The sequence below is a fragment of the Globicephala melas genome, chromosome 4 (assembly GCF_963455315.2).
Source record: "Globicephala melas chromosome 4, mGloMel1.2, whole genome shotgun sequence".
Classification (NCBI taxonomy): Eukaryota; Metazoa; Chordata; class Mammalia; order Artiodactyla; family Delphinidae; genus Globicephala; species Globicephala melas.
In genome coordinates, this window is record NC_083317.1 from 72,772,435 (window position 1) to 72,795,943 (window position 23,509).

The 23,509-nt window shown below is 44.3% G+C and overlaps 1 protein-coding gene and 1 pseudogene across 1 annotated transcript in view; both read left to right on the forward strand.

The window, feature by feature from the left end:
* APOD (apolipoprotein D) overlaps window positions 1-23,509 on the forward strand; it is an 82,759-nt gene that overhangs the window by 47,917 nt on the left and 11,333 nt on the right. The window contains exon 2 of the mRNA XM_030860093.3: window positions 20,397-20,571. Coding sequence (XP_030715953.1) covers window positions 20,530-20,571 — 42 coding nt within the window. The 5' untranslated portion in view covers window positions 20,397-20,529. The remainder of the gene's footprint in view (window positions 1-20,396; window positions 20,572-23,509) is intronic.
* Window positions 5,090-5,490, forward strand: LOC132597194 (ubiquitin-conjugating enzyme E2 L3-like; annotated as a pseudogene).

Sequence of the window (23,509 nt, forward strand, 5' to 3'; positions counted from 1 at the left end):
GAAAGCATTACTTTGTAATCCTCTCCAAGGCTCAAGGGAAAGGCTTTGGATAGCAAAGGACTTTAAAAGTGCTTCAAGCAATAAATATTGAATTTTGAGCGAACCTCCTTGAGCTCCTGCTGCAGTGAGGGGTGATGAATCCAGGCCTTGGCCTCTGAGTTCAAGATGGAAGCCGGGTCACAGGCATGCCTGGTGCTGGAGATGGGGTCTCAGGCTGTTGTTCCTCTATCAGAACTGTGAGACGGCTATCCCAGGACAGACTCAGCTGATGATGCTTATGTGTTTTCCACCCAGTAATGCCTTGTGGGAGGAAAGATGGCGACACATTTTCTGGCTGAGAGCTTTAGGCTGGGTGACCTTAGGTTAAAACTTTACGTGTGTGCATATATTTTTTCCCCTTTTGCTTGAATTTTTATGATTTCTTTTGTTCACTTGATCAGTGACAGGTCATTTGTTTTATGTCAGGTAAAGGCCACTAATAGCCAAGGTGAGTGAATTTTGTGACAAGGTCACACCAGAGGCTATACTATTTATGTCATATGTGCTAATCAGGGCCAGACAGTAAGGCTGAGGAACACCATTGTCTTTAGAGGTGACAACTGAGCCTTTGCACGGGTCCGTGTTTGTAAGAGCCTTTATAACAGAAATCTGCAAAATGTTTGGTGCTTAGTCTCCCTGGTGTTGATGAACCACAGAAACTCTGGGTATTCTGACCCATGAAGAAAATGTCAGGCTCCAGGACAAGGCACTTTTTTCTTTTTTAAAATCTAAAATGAAATGTAATGCCATCTAGGAAGGAGTGGGTATTCATGGGTATTTTGAGGACATATAGGTAAAGTGAGTTCAGAAATAATAGAGTATATGGAAAGATATGCAGAGGCTAACTTAAATAAATATTTTAACCTGGATTTCTCTTGCTGTGTTTTCTTTATAACCTATCAGCCTGCCACCACCAAGCTAAAGGAGCTTAAAGCCAATCTGGAAAATCCAATGAATAACAGTGGGGCTTTATTTACTAAAATTGCCCTGAGAGCAAAACAGTAAGGAGAACTTGAAATTTCCCAACACAGTGTTCATCCTTGTTTTGAAAGCAATGTCCTCATTTGAGAAGAAAGGGGCTTTAATCTCTTCCTCATCACATTGGCTCCTCTCCTAGCTTTTTGTTTGAGTTCTTCCTGTCCTCTGTAGAATTCCAAACATGAGGAGCATCATTCCTCTGGATCCAAAACCAGTAACTTGACCTGGAAACATCATGAGAAACATTAGAAGACCACTAGTTCCTTGCTGGGGTCTCTGTGTCTTGAGTCCACACTTCAGGCCCAAACCTTTAAAAGCTTTTTTTTTTTCCCTAAAATTTATTTATTTATTTATTTTTGGCTGTGTTGGGTCTTTGTTGCTGCGCGGGGCTTTCTCTAGTTGCGGCGAGCGGGGGCTACTCTTCGTTGCGGTGTGCGGGCTTCTCATTGCGGTGGCTCCTCTTGTTGTGGAGCATGGGCTCTGGGCACGCGGGCTTCAGTAGTTGTGGCACGCAGGCTCAGTAGTTTGGCTTACGGGCTCTAGAGCACAGGCTCAATAGTTGTAGCGCATGGGCTTAGCTGCTCCGCGGCATGTGGGATCTTCCCGGACCAGGGCTCGAACCCGTGTCCCCTGCGTTGGCAGGCGGATTCTTAACCACTGTGCCACCAGGGAAGCCCCTAAAAGCTTTAAAAGTTGACTTGGCTCAGGTGGGAAGCTTTTGTATAAAGGCATCAATAAGTACTGATTCTCCTGCTGGGGGCATAGCACATTGCTCAGCATGCTGAGGGAACACAAAAGGATTCAAGTCATGACCCTTACCCTCTGGTGACAGATGTGACTTATTCCAGGATCACTGGGAACCCCTGACCAGGGAACTGACTCTAACTGGGGAGCATTTCCAGCTCAGGTCGTACCTAGTGTTCACAGCCAGTCTGGGTGGCTTCATCCTGGGTTCCCGGGCAGCGTCAAAGAAAATGCAGAGCCATCACCACACTTGTTTCCTCAGAATGGACTAATGTAGAAGATTTTCTGTGAAGGAGAAAGTGCATCATATCACAACACACACACACACACACACACACACACACACACACACACACACACACACACACACACACACACCCCAGTTGTCTGTCGCGAGCACGTGCTGCATATTCTCTCAGGGTCCACCTTGTGTCCCATCCCTTCCCCTGACTACTGTCTTAATGGAGAGGTTTCTGATGGTACAGCCTGGACTCACTCTCAGTAACTCATTCTTAGTAAATCATCTCTGTTAGAATGAAGGACTTCCTTTCCATATACTTCCCCCTTTCAACATCAGATCAAAAGGAAGGAAAAAGATGACTCACCATCCCCTGTTCTCCCAGTGAACTTGTATGACTGTCTCTTTCCTCCTGAACCTGGTTCTCTCAAACTGCTAGCTTTCCATCTCTATTCATATTTCTTCTTAAGAAATTTAACCACTGTGGAGTATTTTTCAAACGGATGAACACTTCTAACAAAAACTGCTTTCTTGATGGGTCCATATCCTTCTGACTTTCTAATATTTAAAAATGCATCTGGATACAAAGGCCTTCCCCATCTATCTTATCTGGAATAGGTCCTACCCTCCTGTCCACCCTGGCTCACCTTTCTCTATACAGCCCCACTCGTTTTTAAAATCAAGTTTTGTTTGTTTACTTGAATTTTTGGTCTGTCCTCCCCTGCTGGGCTGTAAGCTCCATGAGGGCAGAGACCACATCTGTTCTGCTCTCCAATGTACCCCCAGCACCTAGCAGAGTGCCTGCCATGTAGGAGAATCTTGTTAGAACTTTTGTTGAATGGATAAATAAAGTAGAATGTACATAATAAGTGATATATCACTTAGCTAATTAATTTTAAATAAGCTTAACAAATTTAAATAAATTTCCTTAGCTAATTAAAAGTGAAATGCTGGACTTCCCTGGTGGCGCAAGTGGTTGAGAGTCCGCCTGCCGATGCAGGGTACACGGGTTCGTGCCCTGGTCCGGGAAGATACCACATGCCGCAGAGCGGCTGGGCCCGTGAGCCATGGCCGCTGAGCCTGCGCATCCGGAGCCTGTGCTCCGCAACGGGAGAGGCCGCAGCGGTGAGAGGCCCGCGTACCGCAAAAAAAAAAAAAAAAAAGTGAAATGCAGGGTGAAGTAGAGTGGAGGGTAAGCAATGCCAGCTTTGTCAGGATTGAGTCTTAGGAGAGTGGAGCAGAGTACATAGGAGCTAACAGAGCTGACGGGTCAAACAAAGGCACCTGTCATCATGGGTGTAAATGCCCACAGCTGCCCAGGGGTCAGGGAAGCTGAGGGAGGACCTAGGGGAGGTGAGGGCAGATATGGGCCTGGTCCCTGCTTCATGCAAAGGAGGTGGGCCAGCAGATACACGACCATATGTGTGAGCTACAAAATGACTGCTGCTTCACTTCCACCCTCCAAATCTCACATGAGAATCCCTCTGGTGGCCCACCCTATTCCAAAAACATGAAGGAAAGGAAAGTGTGATGTAGCCTAGCCAAGTTAACACGTTACAAAGCCACTATAGTAGGCACTCACTGTTTGTTGAAGGACTGCTTGAATGAATGAATGCTTGAACAAATGAATGATTCAATGAGCTGGCATGGCAGCAAGAGGCATTTGGCCATCTGGTCTCACCAGAATGAACACTCTGTGAGGGATGGGATTTTTGCAGGTTTCGTTCATTGCTGTATCCCCACTACATGGAATGGTACCTGGCCCATGTGGGTGCTTGAGAAAATTTTGTGGAACGAATATTGAATGGTTCTGGCCCAAAGTCAAAAGGACTTGTGTGGAGTCACTAGAAGACACAAACTGAATGAAAATTTTTCTTTGGTACAGGGTGTGGGAAATGCATGAGGAGCCATTTTATACATTTAGCATAAATGGGCATGACGTGAAACAAAGGCAAAACCATATTTCCTTCTCTTGCAACATATCTCAAGAGAGCAAAATATAAAATCGTTGTAGTGACAGTGGAGCAAATATCATAAATAATATATCAGTTATAGAGAAGCCTGGCTACTAAGAGCCAAGAATCCTGGCTAAGGGGGACGAGAGGGGAGAGGAAAAGTGAGTTAGAAACATTTTATTCACAGCCTTCTCCAGGTCCAGGTGGGAAGCTACAAAGCAGAGTAAGTCCTAGAAGTGGCCTTGACCTGCTGTGAAACCTGACAGGCCACGGATACCCCAGGGCCAGAGTCATTCAATTACAACCAGGCTATACCCTTAGGCAGGCTCCTAGAACTTAGTCCTGGGAGGGCTCAAGGTTTAGCTCAAATATTCCACTTCTCTGTTGGCAGGTCTCTGTCGGAAGGTCTCACATGAACTCTGATGCAATTGGAGCATCTCTTTCACCTTTTCTCTCCCTGCCCCTCATATGATCTCATTTTTGTTTCAAAAGATACATGACTCCTCTCTATAACTCTTCTACAACCCTATCCCTATATATCAGAAATACCAAATGGTAACCATGGTTCTCTCTGGCTGGTGGAATTACTGGCTTTCATATGCTTTTCTTCTTTGTGCTTTCCTGTGTTTTCCACTTTTTTTGAACATGAATTACTTCTATAATCACACACACAAAACAGTACAAAAGTACTTTTAAGTACTATAACTAAGGGTAACTGGAGCAATGAAAAAGAGAACTATTGTTTGTATGTTTTCAAAATAAATATTGCCGGCAACATCTTACATTTCAGCATGAGCAACTTAAAGTGTAGATGCTGCTTCTAAGCTACAATATCATTGATGTGTGAGATACCTGTGATATAGCAACAATATGGTACTTGTACTTGGTACTGAATTTCCTCTAGATGTAGCACCCTGGGAAAGCTTATGATCAGCCAAATGTTGTTGGTTTTCAACTTGAATTAGACTTTCTTTGATCTTTATACCTGATATAAACTAAAAGACTCTCTATTTGTCCACAAAAATGAAATAAAGAAAATGAGATAACTTTCCATTTATTATGTGTGGTATCTGGAGAATTACACACCTAAATATTAAAGAAAAGATGTCAAGGTGCCAGCAGCACCAGATTGAAGATGGCAGCCAGCAGGAGACTGCTGAAGGGGCTTGAGGACATCCTCAAATGTGAGATGAAAAACTTCCTTTACATCTAGGTTGATGAAGCTACTTTGTTGACCTGGCAAGGGCTTATGGTTCCTGACAACCCTCCATATTGATAAGGGGGCCTTCAGAATCGAAATCAGCTTTCCAGCAGACTACCCATTCAAGCTACCAAAGATCACATGTAAATCGAAGATCTATCACCCGGAACATGGATGAAAGGGGCAGGTCTGTCTGCTGGTAATTAGTGCTGAAAACTGGAAGCCAGCAACCAAAACCAACCAGATGAACCCCCCAGCACAAGGACAGTAAAAAGTTCTATAAGAACGTTGAAGGGTTTACAAAGAAATATGGGGAAAAGCGACCTGTGGACTAAAATCTGCCACAACTGATTCCAGCGTGTGAGCAGAGACCCTGAGCAGTGCATTCAGATATCCCAAGAAGCAGGACTCTGGGGAAGATTGACATGGGCCACCGCCCAGCATCCGCTTGTGGCAGTTACTAATTTTCTACAATTTTCATAATCAAAAGTGGTCTAGGTAACCTGTAAAGATAGGATTAAAATTTTAAGATGTTCTAAGGAAAAGAAAAGAAAAGATGTCAATAAATGGTGTCAGGAGACATGAAAAATATGGTTACCACTGTGTCATGGATCTAATAAGCGGTATAATAAAAAAAAAAAAACAGAAAAGAAAACTGAACTGAATACTTGGCTTTAAATTAAAACCAGGGCATGGGCTTGCCTGGTGGTGCAGTGGTTAAGAATCTGCCTGCCAATGCAGGGGATGTGGGTTCGAGCCCTGGTCCAGGAAGATCCCACATGCCACAGAGCAACTAAGCCCATGTACCACAACTACTGAGCCCACGTGCCACAACTACTGAAGCCCACACACCTAGAGCCCGTGCTCTGCAAGAAGAGAAGCCATTGCAATGAGAAGTCCGCGCGCAGCAACAAAGATCCAACGCAGCCAAAAATAAAATAAATTTATTTAAAAAAAAATTATAACCAGGGCATATTTGAGGACCAAGTTTTATGATTCATCCCTATTTTCGTAGCAGGTTAAAACCCATTGACAATAAAAAAGTATCAAAGTTTCTTCACCCAAATATCTCCAAACAAATCACTAGAGATGTCCTCAGTAAAGTGGATATGTAAGATTAAGATCATTCTAGACTTTGGAGAGCTAAATTTTATGTTTCCTCCTGCCCTAATTCTTGGTAGAGGTGAGTCAGTAAGAGGAAAACTCACTTCTGTCCCCAGGTCACAGTCCTGGTCTTCCTCTGCTTCTCCTCTTCTCTCAGACTTCTTCCTTATTTTATCCCCGGTGCTTCAGCCAAGCAAGGCCCAGGGCCCTCCTGAGGAGTGAAGGCTTGGACTGAGGACAAGCTCACTGCCATCTCCCATCATTTGTATCCAGGCAAAAGTGGGTGAAATGAGCATCAAGGGCAGTCTTGGGAAGGGTGTGAAGGATGGAGACAGGGAGAGTCAGCAAAGGGAAACTGGCTGCCTGAGAAGCATGTGGAAGGGAAAGGAGCAGTCCTCTTGGACGGGGAGAATTGCAGGAACGCTGTATGTACGTGTCTGTGTCCCAAGTTTGGTTTGCACTAGATGAGAGAGTGACCTCTTTTTCCCACAAAGAACGCTTGTCCAAAATCAGCCAGGCACTTCGTCCTACGCTCTCCAGATCAGCTCAGGGCTCTCACTAACTTCGCGAGGCTGGTTCTGATCTGACCACTAGAGACTTATCATAAAGAGTCTGCCTTTCTCCTGGAGTCCAAGGACCTCAGCTCTCGGCCACACACAATCACATAGATATATAATTAATATATCTATGATAAACCCTCCTCAGATAATCAGTTCTTCAATTTGGTGGAAGAACCAACCAGACCATTTGGGTCCTGCAAATAAACTAACCCATGGAATCCTGGAATGTTCCCATTCTCAGCCACTTATTTTGTGCTGGAGACTTTCATATTCACCAAGTGTCCACTAGACTGAGTGCTGAACAAGTTCATAGGGGTAAGACCATGAGAAAAACACACAGAAGAAATTCTTCTGGTGTTAAAACAAACTCTGTGAGGACAAAATGTACTTGGAGTTCGACTCCATCTCTTCTGTCTTCGTGGTGGGTTACTACAGTTCATCAGGAAAATAGTTTGAAATTTGCAAAATCTCCAAATCCTGCCTTGGGGAGTCTGTGCCTGTTGGCTTTCTCACAGCTTCTTTGTGACCATAGGATGGGTTTAATAACCACACTCCGGGTTGCACAACTATTATTATCCCCATCAGAGAAATGCAGTGCAGAAAAACAGAACCTGTGTTTGCATTTCCTGTTTCATATAAACAGTTTCATCTAAGACAACAGCATAAGCTATTCATCCATGACTATAGTCCTCTCCTGGTGCTGAGGCTGGAGGGCCTGCAGCAAATGGTTTAAAAATGGAAGCATCTTCCCCAGCTGCACTCTCCACATGGCCTCCTTTCTCACCTCACAGCCTATCTCTCTGACTCTCTACCCCCATGGTGGGTGCATAAAAGAAATGGGGACCCAGTGAGTCTTGGTGCTTCTGCGGAAGCCCACAGGCCCTGATCAGAGCTGACAGTTTGGGAGGTAGAGTGAGGCCAGTGGACTTAAAGATGCAAGCAGAGTTATGTAGGGATCCAAGGATTTTAATGGTTCCTAAGCTAATACAACCTTCTCCCAACTTCCCTTTCTGACTCCCCTGACCTGCCTGGGGTCTTGTCTTCTTCCTATACTAGGTACCCAATCACAGTCATAGAATGTTAGTGGCAAGAAAGGATGAACTTTGATCTGGGCAGAGGAAGTTCCTTGCCAAAATCAGCCACAGATTGATGACAAAGCTGGGCCTAGAACCCGTCTGTCTTGATTCACAGACCTGTGCTCCTTCCAGAAGTCCTAACATGAAGAGGATTCTTTAACTGAGCTGTTATGGAGATTCTCACTGATTCTTGGCTGTAAATAATAATGCCATGTCAAGATACCAAAACTGAAATAAGACAAAATAGGATAAACCTTAGTTGGCTACAACATCATTGAGAGGAGACTACAAACTCCCTCATCCCTGACACACTCAGGGATCTGAGTAGGGTCTAGTATCATGGAGGACAAGGTTGGTCACATGAATCTTTCCTTCCCTCTGCTGTCCACCCAGTGACCATTCACAGCGTGACTCATCCCTAACATGTTTAGCTGTAGGTCTCTAAAATTTTAGATGCTCAGGAAAGGAAGAGGCCTTAAAGAGCATACAGAATAACTACATGTCTGCGTGTATCACATATGTTAGAAGCAGCTGCAAGTCCTAAGGCAGCCTCCTGTGCCTGTGTCCGCAGATCCCTGTGGGACTTGAAGGTCTGGCCGTTATCTGGTTAATCTGAACAGGTAGCAGTTAAGCTGTATATTTCAAGCCAGAATGTTCACTATGCCACTTGCATTATTCTATTTGGCAGTCTACACTGCAGGACTCCTATAGTAGAGCTAGAAATTCCCCTCCACTTATCCAGTTTCCCAATCTAAAGTCCTAAGGGTATCCCTCTGCTCTGCACGACGTCCTAATGTAGCCATTTATCCCCTGGGCCATTTCCCTGGCCCACTCTGTCCCTGGACCAGAGATGTGCTTCCTCCCAACCCAGCACAGATGCTATGGGAGGCCTGGTACAGTGACCTGGGCTCAGCTGACCCCGCCACTCCATCTGTTCATGGGAACAGTGCTTCCTTTGTACCATTGTTTGGTTTTTTGTTTTTTGGTTGTTGTTTTTTTAAATTTTTCCTTCTCCCCTGTTTCAAACTCAGTCCCTCAGGGCCTCAGTTGAAGCCCATCCCTGCCCAAGCACATCCCCACACTACAACTTGTAATATTCCCTAAGCAGGCCATGGATATCTTTTCAAATAACCCTCCTGAAGTGGGAAGGTCCTGGGAAATCCAGTCACTTCCCCTCAACTGGAAGCACCAGCTTCTGGAAAATTCCACAGCTCTGGGCCCTGGCTAGTGGGAGAAAAGGGGAGGGGGTGAATTAGGTTGGTGCCTAAATCTTTAGACCATCTGTTGGGTTCTTTTGAGTGAGTTAGGGTGAATCTCAATGAAGTGAAATTCTCAACCTGGAATAGTTATGACAACCTGAAGATCATCTCAGGCCAAATGTAGAGAAAAGAGGCAAAGTGTGTGTGTTCATCCCTTAGAGTTGTGAGGTGGGACCTTCCTTCAGACCCAGCAGACTTTCTTTAGGGGAGCCCTTCCTTGACCCTTTTAAGAAAATCACGGGCCGCCTGGTCATGATTGAAATCTCCCTATTTGAAGCATATTTGATGAACCAACTCTTTCGTTCACATATTTTTCTTTTAAAAGTTGAGTTTGTTTTCCTAAATTTTTGTTATTCTAACTACATCAAAGCATCCCAGTCCAAAGACATAGAATGTGCTAGGAAAGCAGACATTGGATCATTTAGGGCAAAATGTATATAAGACATGTTTACTTGAGAGTTCATGATACCAAAGATAAAAGGATTTCTGGCTGACAGGTCAACAGGCTGCTTTCCCTGGAGACTAGGGTCCCCTGTGGTCCCAAGGTACCCAGAGTGGTACCTGCAAGGCTGAGCCCTGAGATGCTAAGAGTCCCTAAGCTTTGCCCATCTCTCAAGTGGATATGGCTGTGGGAGGGGAATGTAAGAGACAATTTGAAGCCCCTGGACAGGCAGAATGGAGCTGTCCAGTGCCCCTCACGGCAGGGTGCAGAGATCCTGAGTCTTCAGGAGTTTGTCTGGTTAATGGCCATGTTCAGCTTCTGCTACAAAGGTCACTGATCCAGGTGAGGGAAGCTGAGAAACAAGTGACCAGAGCAACTACTCAGAGGGGAAAGAAGCCAGAATAGCAAAGTCCACAAGGACAGGGGTTTGATCTTGTACATCTCATCTTCCTGGTGCCTAGCAAAATGACTAGTCCTTGCGAAGTGCTCCGTAAACATTTGTTAAATTAATAAATTATTGATTTATGAGAACAGGTCAAAGATTTAGGCCTGGGGTGGGGGAGACAGAAGGAAGTCTAAGGGGATTAGTCAGAAACCTCAAGGGAATCTTGGTAAGTCTCAGAATCATTGACTCAACAGAGGAGGTCCCTTTACTCCAAGACCCAAGTCCAAATGCAGCTCCCACTATGGTTGTAACATACGGTATGAGCTTAGTGACACTTGAACCTTCTCACGTCAAATTAGATGGCGGCCTGAGGTAAGGTATTGCCACTGGGGAAACAGAGAAGGGATGAAATAGAAATTTAGGAGGCTGGATGGAGAATATTTGGAGACAGAGTATGTAGGTATTGAAGAAAAGTGACTCAAAGGTAAAAATAATATAAAGACAATATCTACTTCATGGGGTTACTGTAAGGAGTAGAAGAATTAACACAGAGTCTCTGGAATAGTGTTTGAGTGCCACTGGGTAGGTTTTCTGTTTGTTTGTTTGTTTTTTGCAGTACACAGGCCTCTCACTGTTGTGGCCTCTCCCGTTGCGGAGCACAGGCTCCAGACGCACAGGCTCAGCGGCCATGGCTCACGGGCCCAGCCGCTCCGCGGCATGTGGGATCTTCCCGGACCAGGGCACGAACCCGTGTCCCCTGCATTGGCAGGCGGACTCTCAACCACTGCGCCACCAGGGAAGCCCTGGGTAGGTTCTTAATAGAAAGAGCTTTCTCCTCCTCCTCATCCCTCTCTATTTTCATTAAAGATCAGACTATCCCACCTGAAAACCTCAGAGTGCCCACCCCAAGGAGGCTCTGCCAGCCGTGTCTTTATGTGAATGTCATGATTGAAGGCAATGGACACACCCGTGTCTCTACCGATCCCCACTGAACAGATAGAAATAAAAGTGTCTTCTCTCCAGGGCTGCGTCAGGAAAACCCCGAAAGCCGTTCTCTCACAGTCAGAATGTTTTCTTTGTTCCTCTGAGATGGAACCAACATCTCTGTAAAGGACAAACAGGCAGCTTGACTCATAAGCCGAGCAGACACTATGGGCTGAGTGATGGCTACACAGGGGTAGCTGGAGCTGAACCCCTGAGACTTCAGTATTTGTTGTGGTATATACTATGATGAGGTGCGGGGGACCTTTTTAAAAACCGAATACGTGTATTTCTGAACGTCAGATTCACATGCAGCCTCAGACCTCTCCAAACACACTCATCCTAAGCTCTCCTGATGTGTCTTCAGGGCCCCCAGAGCACGGAAAAGGACCAGACATGTCTGGCCACATTTCTGATTCTTTCCCTCCAAATATTTTCATTCCCTCACTTATTCAACAAACATTTACCAAGCTCCTACTTTGTGCCAGGCACCGTGCTGGAAGCTGGAGCTTCAAAGAAATAAGGCCACATCCCTTCCCACGTACAGCCCTGTAGGGAAGAGAGACAAACCACACACTAGAACACTGGGGGATGTGTTAGAAAGAGATTTTGCAAACAGTCCTGGGAGCACAGAGGAGGCCACAGAGCCCAACCAGTGTTTCAGTGTTCCTGGAGGACCAGCAAGGGTTGACCAGGTGAAGGGGGCAGGGAGGCCTTCCAGGTAAGGGAGCCGCAAGCAGGATGGCCAAAGGCAAGCAAGACAATGACTCAGTGGTTCTCACCTCCCTGCACATTGAAATCATTGGCAGAGCTTTTCTTTTCTTTTTTTTATTTTTTATTGAAGTATAGTTGATTTACAATGTTGTGTTAGTTTGTGGTGTACAGCAAAGTGATTCAGATATAGATATATATATTCTTTTCTATTATGGTTTATTACAGGATATCAAATAGAGTTCCCTGTGCTACACAGTAGGACCTTGTTGTTTATCTATTTTATATATGGTAGTTTGTATCTGGTAATCTCAAACTCCTAATTTATTCCTCCCCTGCTTTCCCCTTTGGTAACATAAGTTTGTTTTCTATGTTGGCAGAGCTTTTAACAGTTACTGATGCCTAGGCCCTCACACAGATCTATTAAGTCAGAATCTTTGGAGATAGGGCCCAGGAATCAGTCTTATTAAAAGAACCCCAGGTATATGTGACCAGAGTTAAGGACCACTAGACTAAGGAAGAGTCACTAACACAAGATATTTGGGGAAAAAAAAGCACAAAAGAATACTATTTCACTCCATCAATAATTCTAAAATAGAGGCTCTTAGACCCCATGCAAAGCATGCAAGACCAAGGGGTGCACTGATGTATTCTCGAGTCAGTAACAGATCTACTATACAGCCTCCACCCAAATCCAGGAACCAATGAAATCTGTGGTTCTCAGTCACCTCCTCTCCCCCACACACACTTGCTCCCTCCAGGAGATGTAGCCCATGGAAAACCACTTGCCATTCTTAATGGAGTATGCTGTGGCTCTCAAATCCAATAATACTCTCTTCATCGCTGTAATGAGGACCTATTTGTATTTCAGAAAACTTAAAAGGAGGCTCCAAGGCCAAACACAAAACTCTAGACACAGTACAACAATACCACTTTTGACAAAGTACATAATAAATCAATAAATCAAATGGTCATTTTCTTAAAGACTTAGATGGAGACATAGAAATCCTGTTCTTCAAATTGGGGCATGTCCCATTGTAAGAGGGACTACCTTGGACCAAGAGACGGGCCAATAGCTCCCGTTCACGAGAAGGTGAATTCAGAAGTGGTTACGAATCCCAGTTCAGCCACTCGCTGCACCATGTTGGGCAAGTACTAACCTGTGAGCAAGTTCTCTGCTCCACAAAATGGATATAATTATATCTACCTTGCATGGTTGCTCTTGGCTTGAAGGAGATAATATATGTAGAGTACCCAGCATAACAAGTGTCTAGTACCCGAGAGCTGGCTCATCAGTCAGTGAAAACTCTCTATTTATTCTACCATCACTTTATTATCGGAAACTGTGTTACAGGAGCGAAAGTAACACAGAGATAGAAGGATGGGCCAGGTCATGGTTCTCCTGCTGCCACCTTCTCCCTCCCTCTTATCTTCTCACTCGAGGCAGCACATGGCACCTGAGACTTGAAGTCTGCAGGCTGCTCCTGCCTCTCGGGGGTGCGCCCCAAATACACATCTAAGTGTGTGATGGTTCAGCCCCTCTACCCAGATGAAGACAGCATGTGAGAGCCTGGAGTCTGGCTCTCTCCCTCTGTCACCTGGGCCCCAGCCCAAATGTGATACTCCATCACCTCCTATTTATTGACCTCTCTCACCAGCATTGGGAAACTGCCCTTCACTCCTGCACACTCAGTTGGACTTCATTAAAGAAATTTCTCTCCCAGAAGGTATGTTCATGGAAATTATGTCGAATCAAGCAGGGACTCCAGACATCCTCTCTCAAGTTCTTACCCTTTTTGTGCCATGGACTCACTGACAACTCAGCAAAAATGTCCATAAATGCGTAAAACAAAACAGGATCGCAAAAGCATTCAATTTTATTGAAATGGGGTTCTATCAACCTCCCATGGAGACCCATGGATTCCATATTACAAACACCTGATAGTCAAACCCTGGATTGAAAGCTCAGGAAACTCTCCAAAGTCACCCAGCTAAGAGGTAAGAGAGCCGAGGCAAGAACCCCATCGCCCTGTTCCGGAACCCGAGCTCTGTCCACCAATCTATTTATTATCTTAGAAAATTAAAAAAATCAAAACAGAGCTCTTACTGCTTCTGCTTTAAAAAATCCTGAATTAAAAAAAAAAATCCTGAATTTTGGTCCCATTGGAAGGCTTGGAGGTGGCCCTGCCAGCCCCATATATCTTCATAAGAACTGGCCTCAGTCTATATTGGATTACAAAACTGGACAAAGATTGTTTCCCAGCAAACATCTGGAAAAGCTTAAAGCCACAATAAGTTGACTGAGGTAACTGGTAGCAGATGTCCCAGCTCCTGGAATTTGTTGGATGACAGTGTTGGATGATGGACTAGATCCACGGGTTCAATTCCTCTGCTTTCAGGTGGCCTTTGTCAAGGAGTCTGGAACACTAGTTTCTGAGCCTGATGCAGAAAACTCAGCCCTCCTGCTTGCCTCAGCATTTCTCAGGAATTAGTAAGCAGTTGGTATCATCCTTCTCTGCTGAGAAGGTTGGAAGGTATTAAACCCCTGGCCAATCTCTCAGTGAACCCTTTCACCCCTTTCTATTGCTGGGCCAATAGAACATAATGGTTAAAAGTATGGGTTTGGAGTTACACGTTAGGATTTAAATTCTCACTTCATCACTTTAGAAAAGTTGCATGACCACATCTTCCCACCTCAGTTTTTTCATCCCTCTGATGGGACTAGTACTAATGCCTGCCTTGCAGGGTATGTAACAATTAGAGCTAATATATGGAAAACACCTATACAGGACCTGGTGTTGCAGTGTTAAATAGTCAGGAGCTATGATTACAATTAGTCCTAGGTTGAACCCTGCCCCTTCCCCACTCTGTCCCTAAATAAATGAAGCAGGTGTTAAGGCAGGTGTCATTAGCAGAGTGACTGTGTTCAAGGAAACCCATTTACCATGATCAGAGCAGAATTGTTGAGTTTCTCCAACAGATCTCAGCAAGATAAGTGACTTGACCACAGTCACACAAAGAGAAAACCCCACATCTTCTTACCACCAGATCTACATACCTCCCTGAATCTGGTTGCCTCCCCTCTGCATCCCCTCCTGTTTCTATGGGCCCAGAACCCTTGCTCCTCTCAAAAGCCAGCCTCTCCACCTGTGCTCTGGATCCCACTCCCTCTCTCCTGCTCAGGATTGCTCTTGCAGTCTCCACCCGCCTCTCCTACAGAGTCAATATTCCTCCTCTACTGGATCAGCCCCATGTGCATGCCCTGAGCATCTTCCTCAACCTCCATGTCTCCTGTCAGCTACTAAACTCATTTCTCTATTTTCCTTCAACTTCAAAACTGAGTTGCTGTTTCCAATTCCCTTCCTCAACACACTCAAATTGGACTTCTATTCCCATTATCCACAGAGACTACTATTGTCAAGGTCACCAGTGACCTCCATTTGCTAAATCCAGGGGCCGCTTCTTCATTATCTTCTTTGAACTTTCAGCAAAAGTTGATTATTTCCTCCTTCTTTAAACATTTTCCTCCCTTGGCTCTGTGATAGCCCACTGTCCTCTTTTACTTATGTCTCCTTTACTGGCTCATTCTCCTCTAGTCAGTCTCTCTAAGTTAGAGCATAGTAAGGATCTGTCCTGAGCATCCTTTTCTCCCATTACTGTGTGCTCTCCCTTTGTAACCCCATCGAGTACCATGACTTTGAAGCATCTCCTTCTGGGATCCCCAACCCCCGGGTCTCGGACCGTTACCGGTCTGCAGCCTGTTAGGAACCGGGCCGCACAGCAGGAGGTGAGCGGTGGGTGAGTGAGCAAAGCTTCATCTGCCGCTCCCCATCACTCCCCATCGCTCCCCCCCGCTCCCCCTTGCTCTCCACCGCTCCCCATTGCTCCCCACCACTCCCCACCGTTCCCCATCGCTCCCCACCACTCCCCATCGCTCCCCCTCGCTCCCCACCACTCCCCACCGTTCCCCATAGCTCCCCACCACTCCCCATCACTCATATTACTGCCTGAACCATCCCCCCAACCTCCCGTCCCTGGAAAACTTGTCTTCCAGGAAACTGGTCCCTGGTGCCAAAAAGGTTGGGGACCGCTGATCTATGTGCTTATGATTCCAAAATCTCTGCCTCCAGCCCTGACTTTTCCCCAAATCTTGACTTGACTATCCAACTGCCATCTTCACATTTCCACATGGGTGTCTAACAGGCAACTCAGATATAATTTATCCATGAAAGAATTTGAGTTTTCCTCCCAAACTTGCTCCTTCCTCAGGCTTCCTAGTTTTAGTCATTAGCATGAGCATTCACCCAGTTGTTCAACCTATAAATCTAGGAGTCAGTCTTGATTCCCTTTTTTCTTCATTATCTATATTCAATATATCAGCAAATCTTGTCCACTTTATCTCCAAAGCATATTCCAAATTCATCTACTTCTCTCCATTTTCATCACAGTCACTGTGGTCCAAGCCACCATTACCTGAATGACTGCAATAGCTTCCCAGCTGATCCATCTGGAACCATTCTACAATCCACACTTGACAGGGAAGACTGAATAATCTTGTCACATTCTTGTAGAATGTACAAGTACATGGCTTCCCATTGTACTTGAAATAAAACCTAAATTCCTCAAAGCACGATGTAACATGGCTTCTGCCTACCTCTCCAAACTCACTTTGAATCACTTTCCTCCTCATCTCTCCACTCCAGCCACACTGGTCTTTCTGTCCCTTGAAAACCTGAAATCTATTCCCACCCTAGGACATTTGCACTGGCTGTTTGTTCTTCCTGGAATGCTTTTCCCCCTGATCCTTGAATGACTGTTTCCTTTCCATCATTAACATCTCAGTGAAATGACCCTTCCTGACCACAAAACTGAAGTAGCCCACCCAGTCACTCCCTATCACATCACCCTGTTCTCTCATATATGTTTTCCTCTCTGTGTGTCTGACTCTGTTCTGGTTGGTAAGTCCCACAAGGGCTAGGACCTTGTCTTTCTTCTTCACCATTACATCTGCAGGACTTAGAACAGTGCCTGAACATGGCAGTGCTTGATATCTGTTGTCGAAAGAGTGAATGAATGGATAAATGAGTTAGTAACGGAGCTAGGACAAGAACCCAGGCCTCCCGCCTTCCAGTTCTGTGTTCCTCCCCCATGCCATGTCAAGTTGTAGTTTTCACCAGTTTGATTGCTTTCTTGCTGTTCAGCAGATGCTTGGCATCCTTCAACTCTCAGCTGGTTCCAGATCCTAGTGATAAACTAAACGGCCACCAAGGAGCAGGAAGGAGAGGAAAGAGGGCATCTGAATAAATCATGAAGTATGTGGTCATCCCCCAAAATAATGAGAATTAAGCACTCAATCATCCAGTGACATTTAGTAAACACTTATTACCTACCAGGCATTAGGCAATTTACCAGGGACAAAAAGACAAACCTACTCTGAAGGATCTGACAGTCTCCAGGAGGAGATGGTGGCCCTAGTGGTGATGCTTGACATGGTGTGATGGGCCTGAGACCAAAGTAACACGTGCTGTGGAAACACAAAGTAGAGAGTGATGAACACTGCATGGAGTGGGCAAGAATTCAGGGAGACAACCAGAGAGTGGAACTTTTGAACTGAGTCTTAAAGAGTGAATACCTGCTATTGAAAACTCATAGTCTGGGTTTTCACATGAAAACTACTGTTGTGTTTCCCCTTCATTATACTTGACAAAAGAAAAATCACTTTAGAAAGGCATACAGGATGACTCTGGTAGTTGAAAGAACCACGTATTAATAAACAGAGAAATTTCCATCTGGGAAACTTTTTTTTTTTTTAAGATGGGATAGTTCTCTATTTCTTGCTACAAAAAGTCCACAAAAACAATTTCATCTTCCCTGAGGGTCTTACGGTGAAACCACTGAGGCAATTACCTACATGATGAAAGATCACCCAACTAAAGAACTACTTCCCTAGAAAACCACAGGCCATCCTCTTGAAGAAACGTGCTGTCATGTAAAAACAACGTTTTACAGCAAGTAAAAGAATGAAGTACATCTATGTGAATTGATATCAAGAGATACATTATTACATAAAGACAAGAAAGCTTCAGTACACTGGATATAGTTGCTATTATTGTTATTATGTTGGGATCTGTCTAGGACTATGGAGAAGAATAAGTGCAAATGTAACAATCTCTGAGGTGTGGGATTATGAGACACACTTTCTGAGGCCTACATTTTGGTACTATTTTAATTGTTTACAACAAATTGCACTCTTTTGGAATTTAAACATAAAGACTTGTTTAGAACACAATTCTGATTGGTTTTATAATGCTTAAGAACTTGTGCTTGTCTCTACATTCCAGAAACATATAAAAAGAGGATTTCCCTAAATTATATCGTTTGCTAACACCTGCAGAAAAAAATAAACTGAGACCCAGAAAGATAATGTGATTTTTCTCACACTATGACTCCTAGACTAGTACCTTCAGCTCCACAGTTCTTGATTTCATGCTGAGGATTCAAATATATAAATATATCAATCTTAACTTACACATTTGGAAATTTAGCAATATTGCTTTGTGGAAAACTGTGCAACAATTTATTGTAATAGTTACAGGCCAGTACTTTCCCCAGAAAACAATTCAAATAGAAGTCTCTTGAATATTACCTCTAGTCCTTGTGCATATCTTAGAATACTCAGTAAATTCTTTGAATAGATAGGTCCCTTCCATTCAGTTTATAAGTAGTTACTGAGCACTTAGGATGTGTTCTAGCCACTAGGGGTACAGCAGTAAGAAAATGAGACAAATTCTTTGTACTTGTGGAGCTTAGATCCCAGTGGGGAAAACACCATAAGCAAGAAAAAACATAAATAAAGGATATAATTTCAGGTAAAGATATAGTAAGGATATAATGAACCAAGTAAAATGATAGTGACAAGAGTGCTATTTTTGAAAGGTCAGGAAGGCCCTTAAAGGAAGGACATTAGATCAGAGACCTGGACGAAGGAGGGAGCCACGCAGAGTTCTGAGGGGAAGGCATTACAGGAGTACAGTCAGAGTCAGTGCCCTGAACAGGAAGAAGAATTCCTTCTTTTCCTGTAAAGGTAAAGAACATCCCAAAGAAAGAGCTCTCAAAGTTTGGTATGTTAAGGTTTCACTCTTGCTGCTGTTGTTATAAGGTTTAAAGGTCTAGTGCTGTAAATTTCTCTCTATTGCTTACAAATTTGAGAATGAATTTTATTTAGGAATATAAGTCTGGTACAAAAGTAGTGTCTTATCTATGTGTCACCTTCTGCCAGTGTGGTATATATATATATATATATATATATACACACACACACAATGGAATATTACTCAGCCATAACAAAGAATGAAATACTGCCATTTGCAGCAACATGGATGGACCCAGAGATTATCATACTAAGTGAAGTAAGTCAGAAAGAGAAAGACAAATACCATATGATATCACTTATATGTGGAATCTAAAATACCAATTTATCTACAAAACAGAAATAGACTCACAGACATAGAGAACAGACTTGTGGTTGCCAAGGAGGAGGGGAGGTGGGGGAGGGAAGGATTGGGAGTTCAGGATTAGCAGATGCAAACTATTATATACAGGATGGATAAACAAAAAGGTACGGGGCTTCCCTGGTGGCGCAGTGGTTGAGAGTCCGCCTGCTGATGCTGGGGACGCGGGTTCGTGCCCCGGTCCGGGAGGATCCCACGTGCAGCGGAGCGGCCGGGCCCGTGAGCCATGGCCGCTGAGCCTGCGCGTCCGGAGCCTGTGCTCCGCAACGGGAGAGGCCACAACAGTGAGAGGCCCGCGTACCGGAAAAAAAAAAAAAAAAAAAAAAGTCCTACTGTATAGCAGGGGAAACTATATTCAATATCCATGATAAACCATAATGGAAAAGAATATGAAAAAGAATATATATTTTTATAACTGAGCCAATTTGCTGTACAGCAGAAATTAACACAACATTGTAAATCAACTATACTTCAATAAAATAAAATTAAAAAACCTTCTGCCTATCACAAAGGCACAGAATCCAACGCCTAAGAGTCTTTCCAAAGCTGTTCATTCCACAGAGAGAGACGAGGCTCAACCAAAAGTGCCCCTGGGCTTAAATCTGCTCCGCGTCCCCACTCCCACCCCAAGCAGAACGGGCTGCCTAGAATACGTAGCTGGGAGAGTCATCCCAGACTCAAGAGAGAGGAGCTGCAGAAGACACCTTTGGTGTTCTCAGCTTTTAGCCCCTACAGACCCAACTCTGGCGGGGAAAAAAATGACAGTCTATCCTTCACAGTGGGGAGACTGAAGCTCAGAGAAGTGGGTGGCTTGCCCAGGATCACACAGAAAGCCAACCCTGTTTGCTAACCTTCTCTCTGTTGCCTGCGTCATGTTCCAGGCCAGGGACCACATGGGTGGAATTCAGGCTCCATTTTCAGGAAATGCGACTGTTGCTTTTTCATTTACACAAAAATGAAAAATAAATAACAGATGTTTGAACACATGCTGCAACTCATCTTACTGGAACTTAACAGTGCATTCTGACTGAGAAAGTTAAATTAGAAAATCCACACAGCAAAAAAGATGTTTTGAATGAAATGCACTTTGTCTTTCTCTCTCTCACACACACACACACACAAACAATATCTCGTTTCTTCTTCAGGGAGCAGCTGTGAAGGAAACTGGGGGAGGGAGATGAACATAACATCCCATCTTTGTGTTTCATACAGAGCGAAGCTTTTAGGCCAGCCTTCCTGAACTGGAGGGGGTGTGGCATGCATTAAAATTAAACATCAATGACCTGAGAAGCTTATAAAATAGCTTGGGAGAAGGCAGTCACCAAGAGAAGGCATCTCGAATTGGATGATTTTGCATGTGGAAACTGCTTTCATCTTGATAAAAAAGGTATGTACTGTGGTATTAATTTTCATTTATGATAAATAATGCTTAAAATAGAGACAGTCTTGAGTTTTCATTGCCCCTTTTCAGCTAAAAATTGTAACTAACACAACTGAGGGCCTTTGGCCAGTTGCTTTGCAGACTTAGTCTCATTTTTCCATAAACAACCTTACAAAGAAGATACTGTTAGTGCCATTTTTCAGACGAGGAAACTGAAGTTCAGATATCCTAAGCAACAGGCCTAAGGTAAGACCACCAACAAATGCCAGAACTGGGGTGCCAACGCAGTGCTGACTCACCTCAAAGTCTTCTGCTGGCACTATGCACCCCCTTCTATACTATATGAGACGATGAGGAATTGTTCCATACACCAATACTGTGATAGATGAATTCTCAGGGGGTTGTTATCCACTGTGCATTACAGTACAATTGACTGAAAAGTGAATTGGAATGCACTATGAATAGAAAATGCATTTAATATTAATAGAATTAATTATTATTAAATTAAATTAAAGTAATAGAAAATACAAAAATATTTTCTTCAGAAGATATGTTTTCTTGTTAGATTCGATAGCGAAATGGTTTTTAAGACCCATTTACTTGTGGAAATGCATTTTTTTTTTGGTCATGTGAAATCTAAAAGCCTAGTCCTTAATATTCTGCAGCTCCTTGAGACCAGGCACCAGGTCCAGGCTAACATGCAGGTGTGTAGACGCTTAGGAAACCTGACCTAAGTTCTGGCTTCACCGCTTGTCAGGAAGTAACCTCACTGAGTACACAGAGAATTGTCAGCACAGGACACTTCCAGTTAGGGTGTTGTGAAGATTCAATGCACATATAAAATACTGAAGCCAGGGCTCCTCCCCGGAGAAGCTCAGTGAGTGTGAGCAGTGGTCCACAGAGTCAATCCTGGCCCCGTGTGGATGCACCATAACTTTAGTAGAATTATTTTTTAATTATTTAATATTTAGTTAAAATAATATTTAAATTATATCTTTTTTTTAAGTATTTAAACTCTCCTCGTTAGGACAGTCTTCCCATTAGTATTAGGAAACAATGCAAAAATAAGTCATGCATACCCAAGTTCATAGATATATGTTAATAACATGATTTACCCTCAGAAGGTGCTCAATAAGCACTGGGTGAAGGAGAATGCAAGGGGTACTGCAAAAAAATGATGGATGTTATCGACTCTTCCTCTCACAAAAAGTTTTCATCATAGGAATAAAAGTACCGCAATAAAGAGGCATCTTTGGAAGGGTAGCAGGCAAGGGGAATTAGTTTTGCTCTGAAATCCTCCTACAGAGCTAAAGAATATGTTTCAGCCCACAATAGAACATTCTGTAACAAGATATTTGTCAGAGTAAGACGGCGAACTGACTTTTGGTGGGACTGTCACGTGGTGCCATGAGATTTATCAGGTACAGAGGTAGGTGTTTATTGAAGCCACCGAAGGTGAGCACAGAAGGAAGCATGGCTCAGGGGTGGGACAGAATGGAGAAGTGGAGATGGGGCCCGAGTCCCAGCGCTCTGCCCCTTCTGGGCCTCAACTTTCCCATCTGTACGCCTGAGGGGTGGGGTTGGATAAATGACCTCTAAGGTCCTGTCCTGTTTGGGGGAGGGGGGTGCCTGTAGAATGTGTGGCCATCCTCTGGGCTTAGAATTCCTGGGCAAGGCACTGAGCTTGGAGCCTACTAGGGGCCCAAAGCAGAACTTCAGTGGTTCTAAGAACCTCTTGGAAAGAAATGCAAATTTGTGTGGATTTAGGCTGGATTTTGGCATCCATCATCCCCCAAAAGGTTAAAAGACAAGTGTTGTTTACCTGGTGGTAGGGGCTGACAGGAAGTGGAGTCTGCCCCACAGCAGACGTGCTCAAGGCAGGGACTCAGGGACCACCCTTCCTCCCCCCAACCTCACATCAGCTTTTACTCATTAGGTAACTGTTCTTTTGAAAAACGGGCAACAAAACTTCCAGAAGAAAAGCTATTGATTATTAAAGGTTATTTGGAGGTTTAGAGATTCATAAGAAAGTGGTTATAATTATTCCTGTTATGACACATCCTTTTAAATATTCAGATCTGAGAACATCTTGCTTGCATTGATTCAGAACTCTTCATCACAGGCAGAAAGGCAAAGCAAAGCATTGGAAATAGCTCCCGTGCAGCTACAGGCAAGGAGTCGCAAGGAGGAGAACAGACTGAGAGCAAGTCAGTGAAAGAAGCAGGGAGCAGCCCAGGCTCCTACCCTGTGAACAGCGCTGCAGCCCTCACCCCAGCCCACTGCCCCTCCTCAAAGAAGCTGCCACGCCCAAGGGTGCTGGGCTCAAATGCTTTTTGCACAATTACAAGTCAGCTACTGGTCCTTCTCTGGTTAAATGTACAGCATCTATGAAAAATACCCTCAACAGCATGTCAAAGGAAGGAAGGAAGGAAGGAAGGGAGGAAGGGAGGGAGGGAGGAAGAAAGAAAAAGAAATTCAGGAAACACAATATTTTGCTTCTGCTTTTCATAATAATAACTAGCATTTATTGAGCATTTTCTCTGTCAGACACTGCTCTAAATGCTCTCCTTATATTTTCTCATTTAATTCTCATGAAACTTCATGAGGTTGGTATGATTATTATTCCCACTTAATAGCCAAGGAAACTAAAGCATCCATTGGACACTATTATACTTAGTATGTGCAGAGCCAGAATTCATATCCAGTCAGGGTGACCCTGGAGTCCCCAGCACGCTGCTCCCTGTTAAAATTCCCAGGCCTAGGGCTTCCCTGGTGGCGCAGCGGTTGAGAGTCCGCCTGCCGATGCAGGGGACACGGGTTCGTGCCCCGGTCCGGGAAGATCCCACATGCCGCGGAGCGGCTGGGCCTGTGCGTCTGGAGCCTGTGCTCCGCAACGGGAGAGGCCACAGCAGTGAGAGGCCCGCGTACCACCAAAAAAAAAAAA